Here is a 25,972-nt window from a genome sequence, read left to right as displayed (position 1 = left end):
GCTTGTAATCTCAACTATTCAGGAGGCTGAGGCAGGAGAATTGCTTGAACCTGGGAGGTGGAGGTTGCAGTGAGCCAAGATCATGTCACTGTACTCTAACCTGGGCGATAGAGTGAGACTCTATCTTAAAATAAGTAAATAAGGCTGGGTGCAGTGGCTCACGCCTGTAATCCCAGCACTTTCGGAGGCCGAGGCGGGCAGATCACCTGAGGTCAGGAGTTCGCCACCAGCCTCAACATGGAGAAACCCTGTCTCTACTAACAATACAAAATTAGCCAGGTGTGGTGGTGCACACCTGTAATCCCAGCTACTTGGGAGGCTAAGGCAGGAGACTTGCTTGAACCTGGGAGGCGGAGGTTGCGGTGAGCCAAGATCGCGCCATTGCACTCTAGCCTGGGCAACAAGAGCGAAATTCCATCTCAAAAAAAAAAAAAAAAAAAGTAAATAAATAAATAGCATAAGCTATACATTGATTGGCAATACATTGTTTTGTTTTTTTCAGAGACAGTCTTGCTCTGTTGCTCAGGCTGGAATGCAGTACACAATCTCAGCTCACTGCAACCTTCCAGGTTCAAGCAATTCTGGTGCTTCAATCTCCTGAGATGCTGGGATTACAGATGTGCATCACCACGCCCAGCTAATTTTTATATTTTTAGTAGAGATGTGGTTTTGCCGTGTTGGCCAGGCTGGTCTTGAACTCCTGACCTCAAGTGATCTGCCCGCTTCTGCCTCCCAAAGTGCTGGGATTACAGGTGTAAGCCAACACGCCTGGCCAGCTATACATTATTATTTGTATCACAAATTTCAAGAACAGAAAATAACAAGTGAGGCAGCTAGTCAGAAACAAAATGACTTTAAAACAGTCACCCCCAAGCAAATTCAGTTATAAAAAGACTGAATGGGGGCAGGTAATGACTGAAGTTCTATACTCGTGTCTTTGGGCCTGATGAATTTTGCATGCTTCACATAGCTCAGACTGCTCTGAGTTATTTTTCTTTTCTCAACATGATTGATTAAATCCTTGGCCACTGGTGATTCAACTCAACCTTCATCCTCTCCCCTCCCTGAATGATACGGGTTTGGGCCTGGAAGCCTCAACTCTCTCATCCTGCCTTAGTATCCTGGAGCTCTCTAAGGGCCTCCAGACACCAGTCATCTCATCAACATACAAAAGATACTTATTACTCCAGAGAAGATTCCAAGGACTTAAGAGGGTTTTTTTGTTGTTGTGTGTGTGTGCGTGCGTGTGTGTGTGTGTGTGTGTGTGTTTTCACCAGAAAACTGGGAGGGAGACCAAATATATCTTTGTCAATATCACAGCCTCCCAGGCCAGACCCGTGTCTCATATCTGTAATCTTAGCACTTTGGGAAGCCGAGGTGGGAGAATCATTTGAGGCTAGGAGTTCCAGACCAGCCTGGGCAACATAGCGAGACCTTGTGTCTACTAAAAATTGTTTTAAAAGTTAACTGAGCATAGTTGTGTTAGGCAGTTCTCATGCTGCTAATGAAGACATACCCAAGACTGGGCAATTTATAATAGAAAGACGTTTAATCGACTCACAGTTCAGCATTGCTGAGAAGGCCTCAGGAAATTTACAATCATGGCACAAGGGGAAGCAAACATGTCCTTCTTCACATGGCGGCAGCAAGGAGAGGTGCTGAGCAAAAGGGGGAAAACCCCTTATAAAACCATCAGATCTCATGAGAACTCACTCACTATCAATAGAACAGTATGGAGGCAACCGCCCCCATGATTCAATTACCTCCTACCAGGTATCACCTCCTGCTCATGATACATGGGGATTATGGGAACTACAAGATAAGATTTTGGTGAGGAGATAGCCAAACCATATCAATAGTGATGCACACCTGTAGTCCCAGCTACTCAGGAGGCTGAGGTGGAAAGGTCACTTGAGCTGGGGAGATCAAGGCTGCACAGCAAGACTGTCTCAAAAAAAAAAAAATTTACAGCCTTCCAGGGCAAAGGGACATTTGGCAATGTCTGGAGACCGTTTTAGTTGTTACCACTGTAGGAGGTGCTACTGGCATCTGGTGGGTGGGGGCCAGTGATGCTACTAAGCATTCTGTAGTGCACATTATAGCCTTCTACAACAAATATTTATCAGGCCTAAAATGTGAACAGTACAGAGGCTGGTTTAGAGTTATTTGGTGTAATCCTATCTAGTAGGTTCAAAGTGAAGCTTCTCCGTAATTTTAAAGAACAACATTCTTTTTGTTTGTATCACAGTCATACTCCAAGAGGTTTGGCTAGTGGTAGTATGGATGCTTTAATCTACTTTGTTGTTTACTCTGATTAGATGTTATAGTAGCTTGAAATGGTAACTTAGATTTTTGTTTGTTTGGTTTTTTAAACAGCTTTATTGCAATATAATTTAAATATTATACAATTCACTCATTTAAAGTGTATAGTTCAATGGCTTTTGTCCATGTTTTGATTGTTACCACAATCAACATTAGAACATTTTATTATCCTAAAAGAAACCCCATGCTCTTTAGCTATCACCCTATCCCCAATTCCCTCCCCACCACCAGACTAGGCAACCACTCATCTACTTTCTTTCTCTCTAAATTTGCCTGTTACTGACAATTCATATAAATGGAATCATACAATATTTGGTCTGTTGTGCCTGGCTTGTTTTACTTAGAATAATACTTTCAAGGTTCATGGTAGCATGTATCAGTACTTCCTTTCTTTTTAGGACATTGTATGGATATACTCTATTTGGTTTTTTTGTTTGTTTGTTTGTTTGTTTGTTTGTTTGTTTTTTGAGATGGAGTTTCCCTCTGTTGCCCAGGCTGGAGTGCAGTGGCATGATCTCGGCTCACTGCAACCTCCGCCTCCTGGGTTCAAGTGATTCTCCTGCCTCAGCCTCCTGAATACAGGCGCCCACCACCACACCTAGCTAATTTTTGTATTTTTAGTAGAGATGGGGTTTCATCACGTTGGCCAGGTTGGTTTTGAACTCCTGACCTCAAGTGATCCACTTGCCTTGGCCTCCCAAAGTGCTGGGATTACAGGTGTGAGCCACCATGCCTGCCTAGATATACTCTATTTGTTTATCCACTCATCAGTTGATGGCAATCTGGGTGGTTTCTACCTTTTGGCTGTTATGGATAATGCTGCTATGAACATTTGTGTGTAAGTTTTTGTGTGGACATATGTTTTCATTTATCTTGAATATATATACCTAGGTAGAATTGTTGGGTCAAATGGCAACTCTAGGCCAGGTGTGGTGGCTCACACCTGTAATCCCAGCACTTTGGGAGGCCGAGGCAGGCAGATCACAAGGTCAGGAGATCGAGACCATCCTGGCTAACACGGTGAAACCCCCTCTCTACTAAAAATATAAAAAATTAGCCGTGCATGGTAGTGGGCACCTGTAGTCGCAGCTACTAGAGAAGCTGAGGCAGGAGAATGGCATGAACCCGCGAGGCAGAGCTTGCAGTGAGCTGAGATTGCGCCACTGCACTCCAGCCTGGGCAACAGAGCGAGACTCCATCTCAAAAAAAAAAAAAAAAAAAAAAATGGCAACTCTATGTTTAACCATTTGAGGAATTGCCAGGCTATTTTCCAAAAACACTATACTATTTTATGTTCCTGCCTGCAGTGTATAAGGGTTCCAATTTCTTTGCATCCTTGTCAGCACTTGTTATTATCTGTCATTTTTTTCTAGCCATCCTAGTGTGTGTGAAGCGGTATCTCATTGTGCTTTTGATCTTCATTTCCTTAATAGCTAGTAATGTTAAGCATCTTTTCATGTGCTTATTGGCCATAACTCAGATGTATCTAAGAATCAGAGTCTTGAACAGTGACCTACATGGAACTGGCTTTTAGAAGTCCAGATTTGCTGGGTGGCTTATGCCTGTAATCCCAACACTTTGGGAGGCTGAGGCAGGAGGATAGCTTGAGACAGAGTTTAAGACCTGCCTGGGCAACATGTGAAACACCCATCTCTACAAAAAATAAAAAAAAAATAGCCAGGTGTGGTGGTGTGCACTACTTGGGATGCTGAGGTGGGAGGATTGCTTGAGCTCAGGAGGTCAAGGATGTAGTGAGCCATGATTATACCACTGCACTCCACCCTGGGTGACAGAGTGAGACCCTGTGTCAAAAAAAGAAGAAGAGGTCCAGACTCAATGCAAGGACTGAGAACAGGCCCAGTTATCTGGAAATTAGATAAGATTGAAGTGAGTAGATCACTGTCCAAGATACAGCCAAGAATGAGGAACGTTTAAGTTAATGACTGAATTGGTGGAACAGGAGTCAGAATTTAGATGTCAGGGATCAGAAATCAAGGAGTTTCCTAAATTAAACTCAGATGCTGAAGTTATACCACAACCATCAGCACAAGACCAAGGTAGTCCGGGCGCAGTGGCTCACGCCTATAATCCCAGCACTTTGGGAGGCCAAGGCGGGAGGATCACCTGAGGCCAGGAGTTCGAGATCAGCCTGACCAACATGGAGAAACCCCGTCTCTACTAAAAATACAAAAAATTAGCCGGGCATGGTGGTGCATGCCTGTAATTCCAGCTACTCGGGAGGCTGAGGCAGGAGAATCACTTGAACCCGGGAGGCGGAGGTTGCAGTGAGCCGAGATTGTGCCACTGCACTCCAGCCTGGGCGACAGAGCAAGACTCCGTCTAAAAAAAAAAAAAGAAAAAACAAAAAAGACCAAGATAAGCCAAATACTTGAGTCCACAGTCCACAGCAGTAATTAAAGCTGGTGTTATGTAGGGAGTTATCCTTGGCCCACTCCCTGAAATGGAGGGCAGGAAGATGTGAGGCAGGATAAGTATCTACATCCAGTGCCAGGCCCCTGACTTAAGCAAGAAGAGGAAACCCAAGAAAGGTGCATGTTGAGGAGGCAAAATAAATTTTAACTGTGTTCAGATGTGTCTAAACTCAAATTTACTTTTACAGAAACTATAATGAGAAACATCAGCAACACAAAATCAAGCTTCAAAAAGTCAAGTATCGTTTAACGAATGAAGTAGAACTACGAGATAAGAGAATTAACGAATTTGAAGATGAAATTGGAATCCTGCAACATAAAATAGAAAAGGTGAGGAAAAAATAAAAGGTGAAGAGCTCACTGGTGATTCCCATGGTCAACCATTTGGAGAAAGCCCTTTCGTTTTAAAAATTATTTGTGACCCCTTCGTAGTGCTTGTTTTCATTTCTTTTCTTTGCACCATCTTTCAATGAGTAATTCTTTAAGCCCTGACCAAAAGTACATAAGACTTCTAGTGCTGCTAAACGGAAGTGAATACTGAAAATACTCTGTACTGCCAACTTATGATCAGTGTCTTGCCTTCAGATGGAAATGCCTTTTCTTGAACACCCCCGAGCACAGACTCCCAAACCACTCTCAGTAACTCATTTCTGCTTTGTGGAGCCCTCATTTTGCCTCAGACTTCAGTGTCAGTTTTAAATGGCAGTGAAAATAGGTGATCCTTACTCCTGTATCAGTCCTTGCCCTCAAGCTTTTTTCTAAATGTCCATGGTTTATTTATATTTGTCTTACTGCCCTTGTGACTTAGTGGTGTATGAATAAGAAGGAAATGGGGCAAATGAATAGAATCAAATGCAGAATGGTTGTGGGATTATTAAACTACATAATTTCAAGGTGGAGAGTAACTGACTAGGCCAGTAAGGTTTTCCCTTCTTGGGATCACTAGCCCTTTCAGAATTTTGAGAACTCTGTCATCACTCCTAAAATATTAATTTCCACATTCAACAAATTTTTATACCACCACTATGTGCCAAGGATACCATAACCATTAATGTAATTTCAGTGATTCCTTCAACTATCCTGGGACTCTAGGTCAAGAATTCCCAGACTATACACAATAAAGCATTTTTGGAGTATAACAGGTGGGTCACAAATACTGCATTCTTAGTTTTAAAAAATTGGCTGGGTGCAATGGTCCATGCCTGTAATTCCAACACTTTGGGAGGCCAAGGCAGGAGGATTGCTTGAGGCCAGGAGTTCAAGGTTACAGTGAGCTATAATTGTGCTTATAAATAGCCACTGCACTCCAGCCTGGGCAACATAGAGTGGCTCTGTCTCTAACAAAAATAAAAAATCCTCTTGATACTCTAAACTATAGTGAAAGAAGAAAAATAAGTTGGATGTTTGCAGTCCTCCTTTTTTGCCGTTACTTTGTCAAACTTTTAGAGACTGAGATCCAGCTTAGAACTAGGAAAAGACTATGGAAAGTGTATAAGAAAAAGTAGCAATCCATTTTAGTAGTACCCATGGGCAAAAATAAAAAAAAGAAGACGACGACCCTGGGCACGGTAGCTTGCACCTGTAATCCTAGCACTTTGGGAGGCCAAGGTGAGCGGATCACCTGAGGTCAGGAGTTTGAGATCAGCCTGGCCAACATGGTGAAACCCCATCTCTACTGAAAATACAAAAAAATGAGCCGGGCATGGTGGTACAAGCCTGTAATTCCAGCTACTGAGGAAGCTGAGGCAGGAGAATCTCTTGAACCCAAGAGGCGGAGGTTGCAGTGAGCCAAGATCATGTCATTGCACTCCAGCCTGGGGGACAAGAGCAAAACTCCGTCTCAAATAAATAAATAAATAAATAAATAAAGAAGAAAAGAAAGAAAGGAAAAAAAAGTAGCAACCCTAGTTCATGGATCCATCAGACATATCATCAGCCTATTTCTGTATTATCAGTTCTTTTTCATACTTTTGCATTTTGCTTCTAGGCTGGAAAAACAGTCTTCTCCTTTCAACAGGCATGCTCGCTTTCTTCCTGACTATACTGGATTGAATAGTGTCCCCTCAAATTCATGTCCTAGAACCTCAGAATGTGACCTTATATAGAAATAGGGTCTTTGCAGATATACTTAGTTAAGATGAGATTATCCTGGATTAGGGTGAATCATAAATCTAAGATGATTGCTGTCCTTACAGGAAGAGGGGAAAACACACAGACAGACACAGACAGGGGAAGAATGCCTCATGATGATGAAGTCGGAGACTGGAATGATACAGCTACAAGCCAAGAAATAGCAAGGGTTGCTGGCAACCACAAGAAACTAGGAGAAAGGCATGCAACACAATTTCTCTTGGAGCCCCCATGAGTAATTAACCCTGACAACAATGTAATTTCAGATTTCTACCACTCAGAACTATGAGAAAATGTTATGGCAGCCCTAGGAAACTAATGCACTTACCCAAAGAACCACGGGTCTTCATAAAATATGCTGGAGCTCCCAAATAAGCAGAGGCTGAGAGAATAATTAGATCTTTTGCTCACTGCCATTGAAGGGTACTGTGGGCTTTGGCCTTAGGTAGACCTGCATTCAAATTATAGCCCTGCCTGTAAGCTCGGACAAGTCTCTGTGTATCACTCTCCTCTTCTGTAAAATGAGGGAAATAATCCCTTCCCTACATACACCAGTCTTCTGTGAATATTAAAACATAAAATTTCTAAAGTGGTACTTGGCACATATAAATTTTTCGTAGATGTTATTCTCCTTTTTTTGGTATATAATTTCTTAGAAGGGCCAGGTGCAGTGGCTCACGCCTGCAATCCCAGCTACTTGGGAGGCTGAGGCAGGAGAATTGCTTGAACCAGGGAGGTGGAGGTTGCAGTAAGCCAAGATTGCACCACTGCACTCCAGCCTAGGTGACAAGAGTGAAACTTCGTCTCAAAAAAAAAACAAAAAAATCTCTTAGAAGCATGTTAATTGGTGGACTCATTGTTCACATGAGAAATTGTTAACCAAATTAGAACTATTTAGCCTAGAGAAGACTGATGTTAGAGCTTTTAATGCCACAGTGGTACAAACCTAGGAATTCTTATTTTATGTATTTTAGGGCCTAAGGACCAGAGCACTGAGCATAAAAATGCCAGATTTGCTTTCTAAGTCTCCAAAAAGTAATGCCACTTCTTTTGGCTTCATTCCTTCAGCTTTTTCTTTATATAATGAGTCAGTTGAGATTTCTTTTGTGACCACTCAAACTACACTTTCCCATTTTATCTTATTATCACAGCATGTGTCTGGAATTTTTGTTTGTTTTAAAAAATACAGTATTTCCCAAGGACAAGCTGTCAGTCACCTTCCTCATGCAGTACACTTTTTAATCCAGTTAAAGCTGTCTAGGATTTATCTGTGAGATGATTGCTTCTATTTCAATCCTTACCAATACATTATTAATTCAATGTCTTTAAATTATAGCAGGTGAGACTACCATTAGATATTGCAGGGTCTCTGAGACGGACTTTAAAATCTGGAATAGTTTTTCCAGAACATCATCTAATCTACATCCTATAGGTCTTTAACAATAGATGGCTGGCCAGGCGTGGTGGCTCATGCCTGTAATTCTAGCCCTTTGGGAGGCCGAGGTGGGTGGATCACCTGAGGTCAGGAGTTCGAGACCAGCCTGGCCAACATGGCAAAACCCTATTTTTACTAAAAGTACAAAAAGTAGCTGGGCACGGTGGTGGGCACCTATAATCTCAGCTACTCAGGAGGCTGAGGCAGGAGAATTGCTTGAACCCAGGGGGCAGAGGTTGCAGTGAGCCGAGATTACACCACTGCACTCCAGCCTGGGTGAAAGAGCGAAACTCTCTAAAATTAATAATAACAATAGATGACCAGTCTTTTCTGAATGACCTACATTAGTATCTTATTTAAAAGAAACATGTAGGTTGAGTACAGTGTCTCATGCCTGTAATCCCAGTCCTCTGGGAGGCTGAAGCAGGAGGGTAGTTTGAGGCTAGGAGTTTGAGACCAGCCTGAGCGACAGAGCAAGACCCTGTTTCTACTATTTTATTTTTTATGTTAAAAAAATTTTTTTGAGACAGAGTCTCGTTCTGTCACCCAGGCTAGAGTGCAATGGTGCGATCCTAGCTCACTGCGGCCTTGAACTCCACATGTGGCTTTCATGTGTGTGTGTGTGTGGAGACAGGGTCTCACCATGTTGACCAGGCTGGTCTCGAGCTCCTGGGCTCAAGCAATCCTCCCACTTTGGCCTCCCAGAGTGCTGAGATTACAGGTGTGAGCCATGGCACCCGGCATCTGACTCTACAAAAAATTTAAAAATTAGCCAGCTGTGGTGGTTCATGCCTGTAGTCCTAGCTGCTCAGGAGACTGAGGCACATGATTGCTTGAGCCCAGGTGTGAGGTTACCATGAGCCATGATTGTACCACTGCACTCCAGTCTGGATGACAGAGCTAGACCTTGTCTATAAAAACAAACAAACAAACAAAAAACCACAGTCAGACACAGTGGCTCACACCTGTAATCCCAAACCTTTGGGAGGCCAAGGCAGGCAGATCACTTATGGTCAGAAGTTCAAGATCAGCCTGACCAACATGGCGAAACCCTGTCTCTACTAAAAATATGAAAATTAGCTGGGTATGGTGGTGGATGCCTGTAATCCCAGCTACTCAGGAGACTGAGGCTGAACCTGGCAGGCAGAGGTTATAGTGAGCCGAGATTGTGCCACTGCACGCCAGCCCGGGTGACAAAGAAAGACTCCATGTCAAAACAAAACAAAACAAAACAAAAAACATGATCTCACTACTTTCAGGGTCATGAAAAAGAAGAAAAAAAAATACATGACATAGGCCGGGCGCGGTAGCTCACGCCTGTAATCCCAGCACTTTGGGAGGTCAAGGCGGGCGGATCACGAGGTCAGGAGATAGAGACCATCCTGGCTAACATGGTGAAACCCCGTCTCTACTAAAAATACAAAAAAATTAGCCAGGCGTGGTGGCAGGCGCCTGTAGTCCCAGCTACTTGGGAGGCTGAGGCAGTAGAATGGCGTGAACCCAGAAGGTGGAGCTTGCCAAGATAGCACCACTGCACTCCAGCCTGGGTGATAGAGTGAGACTCCATCTCAAAGAAAAAAAAAAAAATTATATATATATATATGACATAAAATAACCTCTCGAAAACTGAAAAACTATTTAGCTACAATGAATGACAATGTCAGCAAACAGGTAGAAACAGACTAGGGGACAGGAGAAAAAAAAGTAAGGGAAAATTTCTGCTAGATTTAGAAACAGGCTTATGCTCTTAAATTTATCATTCTCCTGCTGTGGTAATTAGGAGACTTTCTAATCCCTAGGAGAAGGCAATACAGGACCAGATCACCGCCCAAAATGATACCCTGCTTCTAGAAAAAAGGAAACTTCAGGAGCAAGTCATAGAGCAAGAACAGTTGATCCACAGCAACAAATGGACGATATCTTCCATCCAGAGCAGGTAGGTGCCATCCTGCCTGGAGCCAATGAACTCCACAACAGGATGTTTCTCCCTCAACAAAGAGGTGGTTCTAGAGACTGTCCTTTGAGTTTGTAGCCTACCCTATAACTCTCGCTCTGCTGTCTGCTGTTTTCAGCAGATCATACAAGTGGCAGAAATTGTTAAATCAAAGAGAAAAATATAATGGAGGAGGCTGGTTGGCTATTTAGATAGGCTGTTTCATAATGTCATCGCCTCACTGAGGACTTGGCTGTGTGCATTCTGGCCTGTCATTTTGTGTGTGTTGATCCACATTTTTATTATTCAATACCTATGGAATCAAGGTAGAATAAAAGAGAATTAGGCTCACAGAAGTAACTTAAATTCGTGAAATCCACAGGATACCAGTGTATTAATTTTTAATGAGAAATATTATAAGCAGAAAATAAGTTACATTTCAGCCAGCCTGAGCATTCTCTTCTTCATAGGAGACTTTAATTATAATCAAAGAGAGTGGGTTAATGTTAACAAATAATGTCACCAATAATAATTGGAATGATTAAGATTTGTCTGAGCAATTACTATATGCTAGCTCTCTCATTCATTTAATCCTAACACCAATCCCAGGAGAGAGGCACTATTAGCCTTATTTTACAGATAGGAAGCCAAGGTCTAGAGAGGTGAGGGAACTTACCCAGCCCAGTCAGTGACAGAGCAGCATGTGGACCTCAGCAGCCTGGCCCTAGACCATAGCACCATAGTCTGGGGAGAGGACTGCCAAGCAGACTGGAATATTCTTGTCCACTCCTTTGGGCACACATCTCTGGGCAGGCTTGGAGAATCTCTTATGATCTTTTACTCTTTAGATGTCCCATATAAATCACTGCTCTTCTCAAACTGTCATAGCTTCTGACAGTGAGGATCTAACACAATTAACTCATTACCTTTGCATTAACATGAATAATCTTTCTACCTTGCCCTACTGATGACACAATCACCTGGATTGGACTTGAATGTTTTCCTTAGAGTAAGTTTCTTCCAAGGAGTATTTCGTCATTTTACAGATAAGGAAACGGAGGCTCAGATTTGTCACAACAGTTTATATTTCATCAGGTTGCTATGCATATTAAATGAGCTAATACATGAAAAGTTTTAAGTGCTTATGGTGTGGGTAGGTTACATTGCATAAAGTACATGGCAAGTACTTGAAACATGGTTGCTGCTACTGCTACTACTATTTCTACTTCACAAGAAATCAGAAGCAGATCAGTATGAGAATAGAACCAGATACAAGCTATGTAGCTACAATATTTGAAGGGATACAGAGCCTCTCTTGTTTCATTCCCATCCCTAAATGGGATCATATCCTTCCTTAAATTTTTCAAGGGCTAGAATTAATACTCTTGTACATGTATTTAATAACCATGTACGGCCCAAAATCTTATTAACTTTTACTTCGTGTATTAGGGTTCTCTTAGAGGGACAGAACAGGAGATATATATATATACACACACACACACACACACACACTCCCATATATGTGTGTGTATATATATGTATGTATATATATGTTAAAAAGACTGTGTGTGTGTATATACATATATATATATATAAATAAAGAGGAGTTTATTAAGTATTAACTTACATGATCACAAGGTCCACAATAGGCTGTCTGTAAGCTGAGGAGCAAGGAGAGCCAGTCTGAGTCCCTAAACTGAAGAACTCAGAGTCCTGTGTTCGAGGGCGGGAGGCATCCAGCATGGGAGAAAGATGTAAACTGGGAGGCGAGGCCTGTCTCTCTTTTTCACGTTTTTCTGCCTGCTTTATATTCGCTGGAAGCTGATTAGATTAAGGGTGAATCTGCCTTTCCCAGCCCACTGACTCAAATGTTAATCTCTTTTGGTGACACCCTCACAGACACACCCAGGATAATACTTTGTATCCCTCAATCCAATTAAGTTGACACTCAGTATTAATATCACACTTGGTCTTGGAATATGGTGGGAATTATTCTGTCAAACTTGCTTCTAAAATCTGGACAGTGGTCTAAGATCCAAAGCCAGTGGGAATGTAGTTTTGGGTTTTTAGTAATGATACAGAAATTTCTAATCATGCCACTGATTTATGCCATTCTTAGGGTACTTTACATGGATAAAGAAAATAAGCAATTACAGGAAAATAGTCTTCGTCTCACACAGCAGATTGGCTTCTTAGAGCGAATTATAAGGAGCATCCATATTCGCAGAGGAGAGGTAAGATGTGTGCTTCCTATTGGGCCTGCCTTTAATGTGAAGTTTGGGTTGCTACGGCTGCTGTGCTGTCTTTTCCCTTCATCTTTATATAGCTGTAGCTGGGCGCTTGGCCTCATGGTAGGCTGTGGCAAAGAGGCTCTTGGCTGCACATCAGGATAGCAGACCTTTAGACTGCTCTTGAACAGCCAGATTTTAGTAAACTATTTCCACCTGTGTGATCTCCAAGAAATTTGTATATGCCTCATAGCTTCTTCCTTAATACACTGTATTGTCATTGCCCTTTTTCTTCTCTATCTGATTAACTCAGCAGTGAGTTCCTGGAGGGCAAGGAGTGTACCTCATATATTACTGTATCTATGGACAGGTACTCCATAAATATTTGAGAATGAATAAATATTCAGTGTTTTAACATATGTGCCTCATTCTCAACAGCCCTGTTTGCCATGTATGATTCTAGCCCCATATGAAAGATGAGCAAATCTGAGGCTCAGCGAAGTAACGTGAAGTTTCCTATGGCAAAGAGTCAAGCCTAAAGAGAGCATCTGAGTGAAAGAAAAGCAATTATGTTCCAAAAGTCCAAGCAGACAAGTAGCCAAATACAGAGAGATGCAGAAAATAGTACATGTTCAGATCAGGTCCATAGTCTGTCTGGTAAGCAAGTCAGCAAGAGGGACTTCAATGAACAGAATCATATTCTGAAACCAAGATGGAGGCTGATTACTTTCTTCTCTGGTTTATATCACCTACTAGATGTTTCTTCCCAAGATACTGGACAGTAAATCCTGCTTGTTGGTCAGTGTTGCTGTAAGACTTGTTTGGTCTCAGAGAGGTGATTATTTCCAAGCTATATGAGTGGGTTTTTGGGGTTTTTTCCAATTTTGTCAAAAGTAGAACTGCCAAGTAATGTCTTGATATCCAGTAATTTATGTCTTTCCTTGAGCTACAACTGTTTTCAATTGTCTAGTCATTCATTCTTTTACTTATTCATTCAGCAAATACTTACCAATTCCAGGAAATGGTCTAGGTCCTAAGAATACAAAGACAGTCCCTGTTTTCAGAGGCCTTTGGTCTAGTAGAGAAGGACAGACACATTTGTAAATAAGTCCTATAGTATTACAAGTGCTGAGTTAGAAGACTTAATGGAGTATGTCTGGGACCAATAGCTTTGAGATGTATATTGTTACCCTTGAATCAAGATAAGGGTCACATGGGTCAGAACTATAGCACATCAAACTCAATATTCCATATGTGTCAAAGGTACTAACTTCTAACATCTTGATACCTATTGGAATAAATAACTCCAAAATTGTTTTTAAACTTAGAATCTTAAGGAGTTTCCTGTTCCAAAATGGTGGCATAGAGGCAAGCTGACTTCTCTCCCCATAACAAAGAAACGGAAAGAAATATACAGCACTGAGGTCTGCACCCGCAACAATGCAGAACTCCAGCATGAGGATGAGTCAGTTCCCAAGGCCACCGAGAAGTGGAAACACTCTGAGCAGATGGTAGGAGAATCAAACTTCCGCATCCACAATGCCCTTCCCCTCAATCTGCCAGGCACCCACTGTTTGGAAAATCTCTCAACTTACGGTTTCTACGCTGGAAAAAGTAAAACTGAAGTAGTCAGATTCCCCACTTTCTTGGGTTTCCTAGCCAGAAACCAGTCCTTGTCTTAACCCGCGGGTAGTATCACAACTTCCTGAACACAGAAATACCCCTGAAGACAGACATATCCCTGAAATATCCCTGAAACAGAGGAGGTGGGACTCTGCTCTGTAACTCAGCCAAAGAAGACATAAGAGTGGCTGTAGGAGCTATGTCCCCCAGGTCTCCTGGGCATGAACCCCTAGACAGCCTTCCCTCACTGCCAGGATAATCCGTTTGGGATCTCCCCTATTTGGGACAGGCAGTGCTCTGACCATTTACTAGAGCCAAGGTGAACCTGAGCTTAAGGTGCCACCTAGAGCCAAAAAGGAGGCAGGGATCTAGCATTAAAGATTTGGCTGGGTGCGATGGTTCATGCCTGTAATCCACTTTGGAAGGCTGAAGCGGGTGGATCACCTGAGGTCAGGAGTTTGAGACTAGCCTGGTGAAACCCTGTCTCTACTAAAAATACAAAAAAATTAGCTGGGCGTGGTGGTATGTGCCTGTAATCCCAGTTACTCAGGAGGCTGAGGCAGGAGAATCACTTGAACCTGGGAGGCAGAGGTTGTAGTGAGCCAAGACTGAGCCACTGCACTCCAGCCTGGGTGAAAGAGGGAGACTCCATCTCAAAAAAATAAATAAATAAAATCAATACAAAAAAATAAAATTCACCAAGTAGCTGAATGGATAAAGAAATAAAACCCAACTATATGCTGCCCTCAAGAAACCCATCTCACGTATAAAGACACAGAGAATGAAAAGGAGTGGAAAAAGATATTCCATGCAACTGGAAACCAAAGAAGAGCAGGAATAGCTATAGTCATATCAGATAAAATAGACTACAAGTCAAAGACTAAAAACCTATATAATGATAAAAGGGCCAATTCAGCAAGTGAATATAACAATTATAAATATCTATGCATCCAACACCAGAACTCCCAAATATATAAGGCTAACATTAATAGATCTAAAGTGAGAGATGGACTGCAATACAGTATTAGTGGGGACTTTAACACCCAACTCTCCATAATGGACAGATCATCCTAACAGTAAATCAACAAACAGTGGAGTTAAACTACACACTAGACCTACTAGGTCTAACTGACACTTATGGAACATACCCACTGCTGCAGAATACACATTCTTTTCATCAGCACATAGAACATTTTTCAGAATAGACCATATCTTAGACCACAAAACAAGTACGAATTTAAAAAATAGAAATTGTGTCAAGTATCTTCTTTGAACACAGTGAAATGAAACTAGAAAACAATAACAGGAAAAACCTTGGAAACTACACGAGCACATGGAAATAAAACAACATACTCTCAAATGACCAATGGGTTAATTAAGAAATTAAGATGGCACTCCAGCCTGGGCGACAGAGCAAGACTCCGTCTCAAAACAAAAGAGAAATTAAGATGGAAAATTTAAAATATCTTGAAACAAATGGAAATGGGAATACAAAATCTATGGGATATGATAAAAGTCATATTAAGAGGGAAGTTTTTTGTTGTTGTTTGTTTGTTTGTTTGTTTTTAGACGGAGTTTCACTCTTGTTGCCCAGGTTGGAGTGCAATGGTGCGATCTCAGCTCACTGCAACCTCCGCCTCCTGGGTTCAAGTGATTCTCCTGCCTCAGCCTCCCGAGTAGCTGGGATTACAGGCATGCACCACCATGCCCGGCTAATTTTGTATTTTTAGTAGAGACAGGGTTTCTCCATGTTGGTCAGGCTGGTCTCAAACTCCCGACCTCAGGTGATCCGCCCGCCTCAGCCTCCCAAAGTGCTGGGATTACAGGCCTGAGCCATCATGCCTGACCTTAAGAGGGAAGTTTATAATAATAAACACCTATATCGAAAAAGTGGAAAGACTTCAAATAAACAACCTAAAGATGCACCTCAAGAAATGAGAAAAGCAAAAACAAACCAAACCCAAAATTGATACAAGGAAAGCAATAATAAACATTAGAGCAGGCTGGGCACAGTGGCTCACACCTGTAGTCCCAGCACTTTGGGAGGCCAAGGTGGGCAGATCACGAGGCCAGGATATTGAGACCATTCTGGCCAACACAGTGAAATCCCATCTCTACTAAAAATACAAAAGAATTAGCTGGATGTGGTGGCACGCACCTGTAATCCTAGCTACTCGGGAGGCTGAGGCAGCAGAATCACTTGAACTTGGGAGGTGGAGTTTGCAGTGAGCCGAGATCACACCACTGCACTCCAGCCTGGGTGACAGAGCAAGACTGTCTCAAAACAAAACAAACAAACAAAAAGATTAGAGCAGAAATAAATGAAATTGAGATTAAAAGAACAATACATAAAATCAATGAAACAAAAAGTTGGGTTTTTTTTTTAAGATAAAATCAACACATCTTTAGCTAGACTAACTAAGAAAAAAAAGAGAGAAGACCCAAATAAATAAATCAGAAATGAAAAAGGAGAATAACAACTGAGATCTCAGAAATACAAAGAATCATTAGAGACTATTATGAATAACTATATGCCAACAAATAGGAAAACCTAGAAGAAATGGATAAATTTCTAGAAACATACAACCTACCAAGATTGAACCATGAAGAAATAGAAAACCTCAACAAACCAATAATGAATCATGAGATCAAAGCCATAATAAAAAGTCTCCCATCAAAGAAGAGATCAGAACCTACTGGATTCACTCCTGAAGTCCACCAAATATTTAAAGAATGAATACCAATCTTACTCAAACTCTTCAAAAAAAATAAAGAGGAGGGAATACTAACAAACTCATTAAATGAGGCCAGCATTACTCAGATGCCAAAACCAGGCAAGAATATAAAAAGATCATTCACCATGATCAAGTGAGATTTGGCCCAGGAATATAAGGATGGCTCAACATATGCAAATCAATAAACATGATACCCCACATTAATATAATAAAGGACAAAAACCATATGATCATCTTATTACATACAGAAAAAGCATTTGACAAAATTCAAATCCTTTCATGATAAAAACTCTCAAAAGATTAGGTTTAGAAGAAATATACCTCAATACAATAAAGGCCATGTATGACAAGCCCACAGCTAACATTATACTCAATGGTGAAAAGTTGGAAGCTTTTTCTCAAAGATCAGGAACAAGACAAGGATGCCCACACTTATCACTTCTATTTCATATGTACTGGAAATCTTTGCCAGAGCAATTAGGCAAGAGAAAGAAATAAAAGGCATCCAAATAGGAAAGGAAACAGTGAAATTGTGTCTATTTGTTGACAACATGATCTTATATATAGAAATCCCTAAAAACTGTTAGAACTCAGAAGCAAATACAGTAAAGTTGCAGGATACAAAATCAACACACCAAAATCAGTAGTGCTTCTATACACCAACAACACATTATCCAAAAATGAAATCAAGAAAATAATACAATTTACAGTAACTACAAAAGAAATAAACTACTTAGGAATAAATTTAACCAAAGAGGTGAAAGATCCATATACTTAAAACTACAAAACTTTGATGAAATAAATTGAAGAAAACACAATAAATGAAAAGATATTAGTGTTCATGAATTGAAAGAATTAATATTGCTAAAATGCCCATACCACCCAAAGAAACCTATAGGTTCAGTGCAATACTATCAAAATTCCAATGTCATTTTTCATAGAAATAGAAAAAACAGTCCTAATATTCATGTGGAACTATAAAATTCGCAAATAGCCAAGGCAATATTCAGCAGAAAGAACAAAGCTGGAGGCCTCATACTACCTGATTTCAAACTATATTACAGGTTGGGTACAGTGGCTTATACTTGTAATCCCAGCACTTTGGGAGGCTGAGGCAGGCAGATTGCTTGAGCCCAGGAGTTTGAGACCAGCTTGTGCCCAGGAGTTCAAGACCAGCATGGCAAAACCCCATCTCTACAAGAAAGTAAAAAATTAGCCAGGCATAGTAATCTCAGCTACTTGGCAGGCTGAGGCAAGAGGATTGCTTGAAGCCAGGTAGTAGAGGTTGCAGTAAGCCATGATTGTGCCACTGCACTCCAGCCTGGGTAACAGAACAAGATCCTGTCTAAATATATATATATATAACAGAACTATAGTAATTAAAACAACATGGGACTGGCATTAAAAGAGACACACAGACCAAATGGAACCACATAGAGAGCCTAAAAACAAACCCACACATTTACAGCACATTGATTTTTCTTTTTCTGTTGCCCAGTCTGGAGTGCAGTGGTGCAATCATAGCTCACTGCAGCCTCAACTTCCTGGGCTCAAGCAATCCTCCCACCTCAGTCTTCCAAGTAGCTGGAACAATAGGTGCACACCATCACACTCAGCTAATTTTTTAAATTTTTTGTAGCAATGGGGTCTTGTCATGTTGCCCAGGCTGGCCTCAAACTCCTGGGCTTAAGCAATGCTTCTGCCTTGGCCTCCCAAAATGCTGGGATTTAGGTGTCAGACACCACCCCTGGCCTACAGTCAGTTGATGTTTTGACAAAGGATGAGAATGACATTGAGAAAAGGACAGTCCCTTCAACAAAACAGTATTGAGAAAATTGGATATCGACGTGCAAGAAGAATGAAAGTGGACCCTTACCTAACACCACATTAAAAAATCAACTCCAAATGGATTAAAGACTTAAAGACAAGACCTGAAATTGTAAAACTACTATAAGAACACCACATAGCGAAAAACTACATGATGTTGATCTGGACAACAATTTTTTCAATTTGACACGAAAATTTCAGGGAACAAAAACAAACATATACAAATGGGATGGGATTACATCAAACTAAAAAGCTTCTGCACAGCAAAAGAAACAACAGAGTGAAGAGGCAACCTATGGATTGGGAGAAAATATCTGTAAGCTACACATCTGATAAGGGATTACTATCCAAAATATATAAGGATCTCAACTCAATAGCAAGAACATAACCCAATTAAAAAGTGGGCAAAGGGCCTGAATAGACATTTTTCAAAAGAAGACATACAAATGGACAACAGATATATGAAAAAAAAAAAAAGCTCAACATCATGAATCATTATGGAAATGCACATTAAAACCACAATGATTTATCACCTCACACCTGTCAAAATGACTATTATCAAAAAGATGAGAAAGATAAGGGTAGCCCAAACCTGTAATCCCAGCAGTTTGGGAGGCTGAGGTGGGAAGATTGCTTGAGGTCAGGAGTTCTAGATCAGCCTGGACAACACAGCAAGACCCTGTATGTACAAAAAAAATTTTTTGTTGTTTTAATTAGTTGGGTGTGCATCTGTGGTTGTAGCTTCTCAGGAGGCTGAGGTGGGAGGATTCCTTAAGCCCAGGAGGTCAAGGCTGCAATGAGCTATGTTCACATTACTGCACTCCAGCCTTGGTGACAGAGCAATACTCTATCTCAACAAACCAAAAATATGAAAGATAATGTGTTGGCAAGGTTGTGGAGAAAAGGGAAACCTTGTACACTGTTGTTTGGAATATAAATCAGTACAGCAATTATGGAAAACTGTGTGGAGTTTCCCCAACAAAGTGAAAATAGAACTACCATATGATCCAGCAATCTTACTTCTGGATATACATCCAAAGGATTTGAAGTCAGGATGTGATAGACACCATGGTGTGTGAAAATGTGGTATATATACACAATAGAATACTATTTAGCCTTAAAAAGGAGGGAAATTCTGTCATTTGCAACAACATTGGTGAACCTGGAGGACATTACGCTAAGTGAAAAAAAGCCTGGCACAGAAAAACAAATACTACATCTTCTCACTTAAATGTGGAATCTAAAACAATTGAACACATGTAAGCATAGAGCAAAATGCTGGTTACCAGAGACTGAGGGGTAGGGAGGCAATGGCCAAAGGTGCAATGTTTCAGTTAGACAGGAAGAATAAGTATTTGAGGTGATGGATATGTTAGTTACCTCAATTCAATCATTTCATATCATATATCATAGCATCACTTTGTACCCATAAGTATATGCACTTATAATTTGTCAATATTCAATAGCATAAATATAAATTTTAAAAAACTTTCTGACCATCACAATATCCAAGAGAAATAAAAATATATGTCCTACCAGAAACTTGTACATAAATATTCATAGCAGCATTATTCATAATAACTAAAAAGTGAAAACAACCCACTCTCCATCACCTGATGAATGGACAAACAAAATGTGTTTTATCCAAACATTGGAATATTATTCAGCCATAAAAGACATAAAGTATTAATATTTACTATAATATAATGAACCTTGAAAACAGGGTAATATTTTAAAGAAGGCAGACATAAAAGGCCACATGATTCCATTTATATGAAACATCCAGAATAAGGAAATCCATAAAGACAGAAAGCATATTAGTGATGCCAAGGATTGGGGGAGGACTAAATGGGGAGTAGACTGCTCCCGGGTATGGGCTTTTTTGGGGGCTGATGAAAATGTTCTGGAATTAGATAGTGGTGATGGTTGCATAACTGTGTGAGTACATTAGAAAGCACTGAATTGAACCCACTAAAAGGGAAAACTTTATAGTATGTGAGTTACTTCTCAACAAAGCGGTTATTTTAAAAATAAATTTTCTGCAATATCTCCAAAATATATGTAACAAAAGAAAGAAGCAAGGTGAAGATAGTATGTCTAGTACCACATGTGTAAAACTAGATAGACAGATACAGATAGATTGTCTATAAATAGATATAGATAGATTATAGAGAGAGAGAGTGAGAGGGCAACCAGATTTTCATTCTATACCCTTTTATGTTTTTCATTGTTTGTACTATGTGGAGGTATTATATCTATTATATACATATTTTTTCTGGGATCATATAGCTAATGATTTATCACTATAACTTTTCACATTCATCCTTTCTTTCCTTTTAGGAAACAACAATTAGTGACATCCTTGAATCTGAAGTAGTGAATGAAATATTGCCTTTATCAAACTCCAGGTTAGTAAAATTAAGACAAGTAAAGTCAAGTCTATCTGAGATGGACTCTCAGCCATGCCTGAGAGTCATGGCTGCCTAACTAGTCCTGGATTGCTGGCTTGAGAAGGCATAGCATTCTGGGGTCATTTTCTCTACATGAATTATTTGAGTCTTCTTCCAATTCCTCCCCTTGCCACTCCTTCACCCCTAAACCCCACAGAATCCTGACTTAAGGTAGGAAATAAAATATGAACATAGGTTTAAGGTAAATTTTATTTGGCTTTCTTTGTGTAAGAGTTGCAAAAAATTGAAATTCTATTAATGCCTATATCCCTGTAACCCCAAACTGCTACCAAGAAACTCTGTCTACATGATGTCCTCACATATGGCCTTTCTTAGTTTTTCAGGAAAAGGTTTGGTAGAGTCATTTGTAAGTCTTCAAGAGACTGACGACATTAAGTCAAAAGAAGCAATGGCAAGTTCAAAGTCCCCTGAAAAGTCCCCTGAGAATCTTGTGTGTTCACAGAATTCTGAGGCTGGATACATAAATGTGACTTCTCTGAAAGAGACACACGGTATACAAGAACAAGACCAAAAGTCAGAACTATAAAATCACTGGTGCCTAAAGCTATACTGAACAAAACTGCTAACTTAAAGCCTGGACAAAAGGTAGACCATGACATTGAGAAGAGTTACCACAGATCCCAAATGGATATCAGCCAAGAGTCTTCAAAATTGCTGATAAATTCATTAAAGCAATTCTAAAAATGGATTTCTCAAGTTTGTTTGATATCCTCAGATACCTTGTATTGGCCAAAATATTTACTTTAGTTCAATGATTTATTTAGGTTTCTCTTCAACAGAGCACATATATGGTTAATTAAGCATTCTTTCCTATTATCGTGGGTTTCTTTTATGATTTATTTTTTAAGAGTAAAAACAATACAGTCACATTAAAGCAAATTTTGTTTTTTTCTAGGATGGGCGCAGTGGTTTACACCTGTAATCCCAGCACTTTGGGAGGCCAAGGCAGGCGGATCACGAGGTCAGGAGATTGAGACCATTCTGGTTAACACAGCGAAACCCCGTCTGTACTAAAAATACAAAAAAATTAGCCAGGCGTGGTGGTGGGTGCCTGTAGTCCCAGCTACTCGGGAGGCTGAGGCAGGAGACTGGGTGAACCTGGGAGGCAGAGCTTGCAGTGAGCTGAGATAGCACCATCGCACTCCAGCCTGGGAAACAGAGCAAGACTCCATCTCAAACAAAAACAAAAACAAAAACAAAAACAAAAACCCTCCTATAATACCACAAGCTTTTTTTTTTTTTTTTTTTTTTTTGAGACAGAGTCTCACTCTGTCACCCAGGCTGAAGTGCAGTGGCATGATCTCCACTCACTGCAACCTCCGCCTCCCGGGTTTAACCAATTCTCCTGCCTCAGCCTCCCAAGTAGCTGGGATTATAGGCACCCGCCACCATGCCCAGCTAATTTTTGTATTTTTAGTAGAGACGAGGTTTCACCATGTTGGCCAGGCTGGTCTCGAACTCCTGAACTCAGGTGATCTACCTGCCTTGGCCTCCCGAAGTGCTGGGATTACACCAATACCACAATCTTTTTTATTTTACAATTATTCCCTTTTGGTCCTAATTCAAGTGCATATATTCTAAATTGTTATTATTATAATATTGTATATTCATTTTCACAGTTTGATTTTTAATTTACTGTATATACCATGGAAACATTTTCAATAGCCGTATGATATTCAATCATGTTGATGTTCTATAATTATTTTTATGGGAAAAGTTTTAAATGTTTAATGAAGAAGATTTAGAGCAATACATTATTTAAAAGTGGACAGGAGGTTGGGCACAGTGGCTCACACCTGTAATCCCAGCACTTTGGGATGCCAAGGTGGGCAGATCACCTGAGGTCAGGAGTTCGAGACCAGCTTGGCCAACATGGGGAAACCCCATCTCTAACAAAACTACAAAAACAATTAGCCAGATGTGGTGGTACGTGTGCTTCTAGTCCCAGCTACTTGGGAGGCTGAGGCAGGAGAATCGCTTGAACCTGAGAGGCAGAGGTTGCAGTGAGCGGAGATTGCACCACTGCACTCCAGCCTGGGTGACAGAACAAGAATTCATCTCAAAAAAATAATAACAAAATACAATAAAAGTGGATAGGAAAATACCAAGAGCTTTTCCTGGAGGAGGGAGTATGAGAAGAGAGTTCACATAAACCCCATTACATAGAAACTACCCCTAAATATTTCCAAACAGGAGTACAAAGTAGGTGAACAGTCTCCAACTCATCTTTAGTGTAGTAGGACTGCTTCTTCAGAAAAGATCAGCCACACTCACATTCAGGTCACCAGTCAGGGTGGGACAGCACTGCTCAGTATCTCTGAGGATGTGGATGTTCTGTAAATTACATGTTCTCATGTTGTCTTGTTTGGCATTTATGTTGTTTTTACTTTTTTTTTTTTTTTTTTTTTTTTGAGACAGGGTCTCACTCCCTCACCCAGGCTGGAGTGCAGTGGTGTGACTGAGCAGCCTCAACCTCCCATGCTTAAGTGATCCTCCCTCCTCAGCCTCTCCCAAGTACAGGCACATGCTACCATGCCTGGCTCATTTTTGAACTTTTTGTAAAGACAAGGTCTCACTCTGTTGCTCAAGCTGGTCTCAAATTTCTGGGCTCAAGTGATTCTCCCACCTCAGCCTCCTAAGGTGATAGGATTATAGGCATGAGCGTCTATGGTTTTACTTTTTTGCTAATTAAGATTATGCTGTGTTGAAGGTCTTTATGCATATAGTTCTTCTTTTGAATTATTCCAGAAAACAAATTCGCACTATTGGACTGAGTCAAAGGATATACATGTTAATATTGCTCTAGGACATCACTTCCTTGCTTTAAAAAAGGGTTCTGCCTGGCCAGTTGCAGTGGCTCACACCGGTAATCCCAGCATTTTAGGAGGCCGAGGTGGGCGGATCACTTGAGGCCAGGAGTTCAAGACCAGCGAGGCCAACATGGCAAAACCCTGTCTCTACTAAAAATACAAAAATTAGCCGCGTGTGGTGGTGCATACCTGTAGTCCCTGCTATGCAGGAGGCTGAGACATGAGAATCGCCTGAATCCGAGAGGTGGAAGTTGCAGTGAGCTGAGACCACTCCACTGTACTCCAGCCTGGGCAAAAAGTGAGACTCTGTCTCAAAAAAAATTAATAATAATAATAAATAAATAATAACATAAATAAAAGTGTGTCAACATACTGTTTTCATAGTCAAGTTACTCAACCTCCTTGAGCCTCAATTTCTTGATTCATAAAATGGGAACAATAATAGTTATCTATCCCATAGGGTTGTGAGGACCAAATGAAATGAAGTATGTAAAGTATTTAGCACTTAGTAACTGCTTAATAAATGCTAGCTATCATCATTTATTTTCACTAGCAGTTTATCAATGTACTATTTTTTTCACAACCTCATCAACATTGGGTATTATCAATTTTAAATATTTATTCTAAAACAGTTGGTATAAAATTATACTGAAGCATGACTGCTGCTGTTCCTTTTCTCCCTCTTCCCCTTTCTTCTTTTTCATTTGGAGGAGACCAAGAGGAGAGGATCAGTAACCAGGAATAAAAATGACCCTTTAAATTGAGACACACTGGATTTTTACATGTAATTCTTGCTTTCTCCGACGACAGAGCTAGAAAAGATGATCAAAGGACCTAGGAAATAACTATTATATTAAATGCATGCTGTTATAGCTAATGAGTCTTGCCCAAGTTCCCCTTCTTTCACTAAATTCATTGAATCTATTATATTTACCTACTATGTGCTATTCAGTAGGAGACATTGCAGCTACAGCTGCGAACAGGACTGGGAGAGCCTCTACTTTCATGGAGTTTATATGCTATTAGGGAGGAAGATGTACGTGTGTGGGGCAGGAAATGAGGTGCAGACACATACCATACAAATGTGAAATGGGGGGTGGCATGAAGAAAAACCAGTGATCTGAGTGACCAAGGGCTACTTTAGATTAGGTCTAATGTTGCCTCTGAGGAGGTAACATCTGGGGTGAGCCCTGAACTACAAGGAGCATTACTTCCCACACACATACCCCAACCAAACCCCACCATCCCCCCCCGCCAACGCACATTAAGATCTGGAAGGAATATTTCAGACAGAAGAAACAGCTATTCCAAGGCCTTAAAGAAAGGAGGGATCTCAGTGACCTGGAGGAACAGACAGGTCAGAGCACAGTAACTAAGGGCAAGTGGTTCAAGATGAGGTCAGGTAGGTGATAGCCAGATAAATGCACTGGAGGGCTTCCTATGTACAGAATTGGATTTTATTCTAAATATAGGAAGCCAGGAGTTATTTTAAAAATAAATAGGAATCACAAGAGGTATTTTAAAAATAAAAAATAAAAAACTCTAGTTACTCTGTGGGAAACGAATTGGAAATGACCAAACTGGGAGCTTGTGGCAGAACGGAAACATAATCTATTGTCCTGACTTAGAGGAAGGGACAAATATTTACTTAGCAAGCCTTTACGTGCCAAGCTGTTCTAAACGCTGAGGATGAACAAACCAGAGTTCCTGCCTTCACGGTGTTCACAGACTAGCGGGCAGAAGACAGACACAGCACGTGTGGCGGTGTAGAGGGCTTGGTTGCAAGAGCCGATAAGGAGGACCCTGGCGACTGCCTAGTCCAAAAGCCCTAGCTAGAGCAAGATCAACTTGTACTGCCCTTAGTACAGCCACGTGAGTGGGGTGACCATCGATCTTAACCAAAAAGATGTCCAGGCTTTCCTCCTCCTCACTCCCGCGTCCCCCGTCTCAGGGAGAGTCTCCCAGCTAGACCCCAGCAGCCTCAGCACACACCGCACGGGGCGACAGCTTCCGGGGGCGGGGCCCG

The 25,972-nt window shown here is 40.9% G+C and overlaps 1 protein-coding gene and 1 long non-coding RNA gene across 8 annotated transcripts in view; one reads left to right on the top strand and one right to left on the bottom strand.

Annotated features, from left to right (window-relative positions):
• CCDC30 (coiled-coil domain containing 30) overlaps positions 1 to 23,502 on the top strand; it is a 190,211-nt gene extending 166,709 nt beyond the window's left edge. For 6 of the 7 annotated variants that reach the window (XM_037997921.2, XM_037997911.2, XM_037997906.2 and 3 more), the window contains 6 exons: positions 4,943 to 5,084; positions 10,119 to 10,255; positions 12,372 to 12,486; positions 13,809 to 13,991; positions 21,006 to 21,073; positions 21,452 to 23,502. In XM_037997921.2, the coding sequence (XP_037853849.2) occupies positions 4,943 to 5,084; positions 10,119 to 10,255; positions 12,372 to 12,486; positions 13,809 to 13,991; positions 21,006 to 21,073; positions 21,452 to 21,662 (856 nt within the window). In that variant the 3' untranslated portion in view covers positions 21,663 to 23,502. The remainder of the gene's footprint in view (positions 1 to 4,942; positions 5,085 to 10,118; positions 10,256 to 12,371; positions 12,487 to 13,808; positions 13,992 to 21,005; positions 21,074 to 21,451) is intronic. The other variant, XM_073007408.1, reaches the window with a different exon arrangement.
• LOC140709255 (uncharacterized) overlaps positions 1 to 24,232 on the bottom strand; it is a 37,097-nt gene extending 12,865 nt beyond the window's left edge. Inside the window, exons 1-2 of the long non-coding RNA XR_012089687.1 lie at positions 24,136 to 24,232; positions 19,258 to 19,344 (exon numbers count right to left, since the gene is read on the bottom strand). This is a non-coding gene — a long non-coding RNA (uncharacterized lncRNA). The remainder of the gene's footprint in view (positions 1 to 19,257; positions 19,345 to 24,135) is intronic.
• Between the last annotated feature and the right edge of the window lie 1,740 nt (positions 24,233 to 25,972).

The sequence above is a fragment of the Chlorocebus sabaeus genome, chromosome 20 (assembly GCF_047675955.1).
Source record: "Chlorocebus sabaeus isolate Y175 chromosome 20, mChlSab1.0.hap1, whole genome shotgun sequence".
NCBI classification, from domain to species: Eukaryota; Metazoa; Chordata; class Mammalia; order Primates; family Cercopithecidae; genus Chlorocebus; species Chlorocebus sabaeus.
The sequence above is the reverse complement of the archived record's forward strand: the minus strand, read 5'-3'. Positions and strand labels throughout refer to the sequence as shown.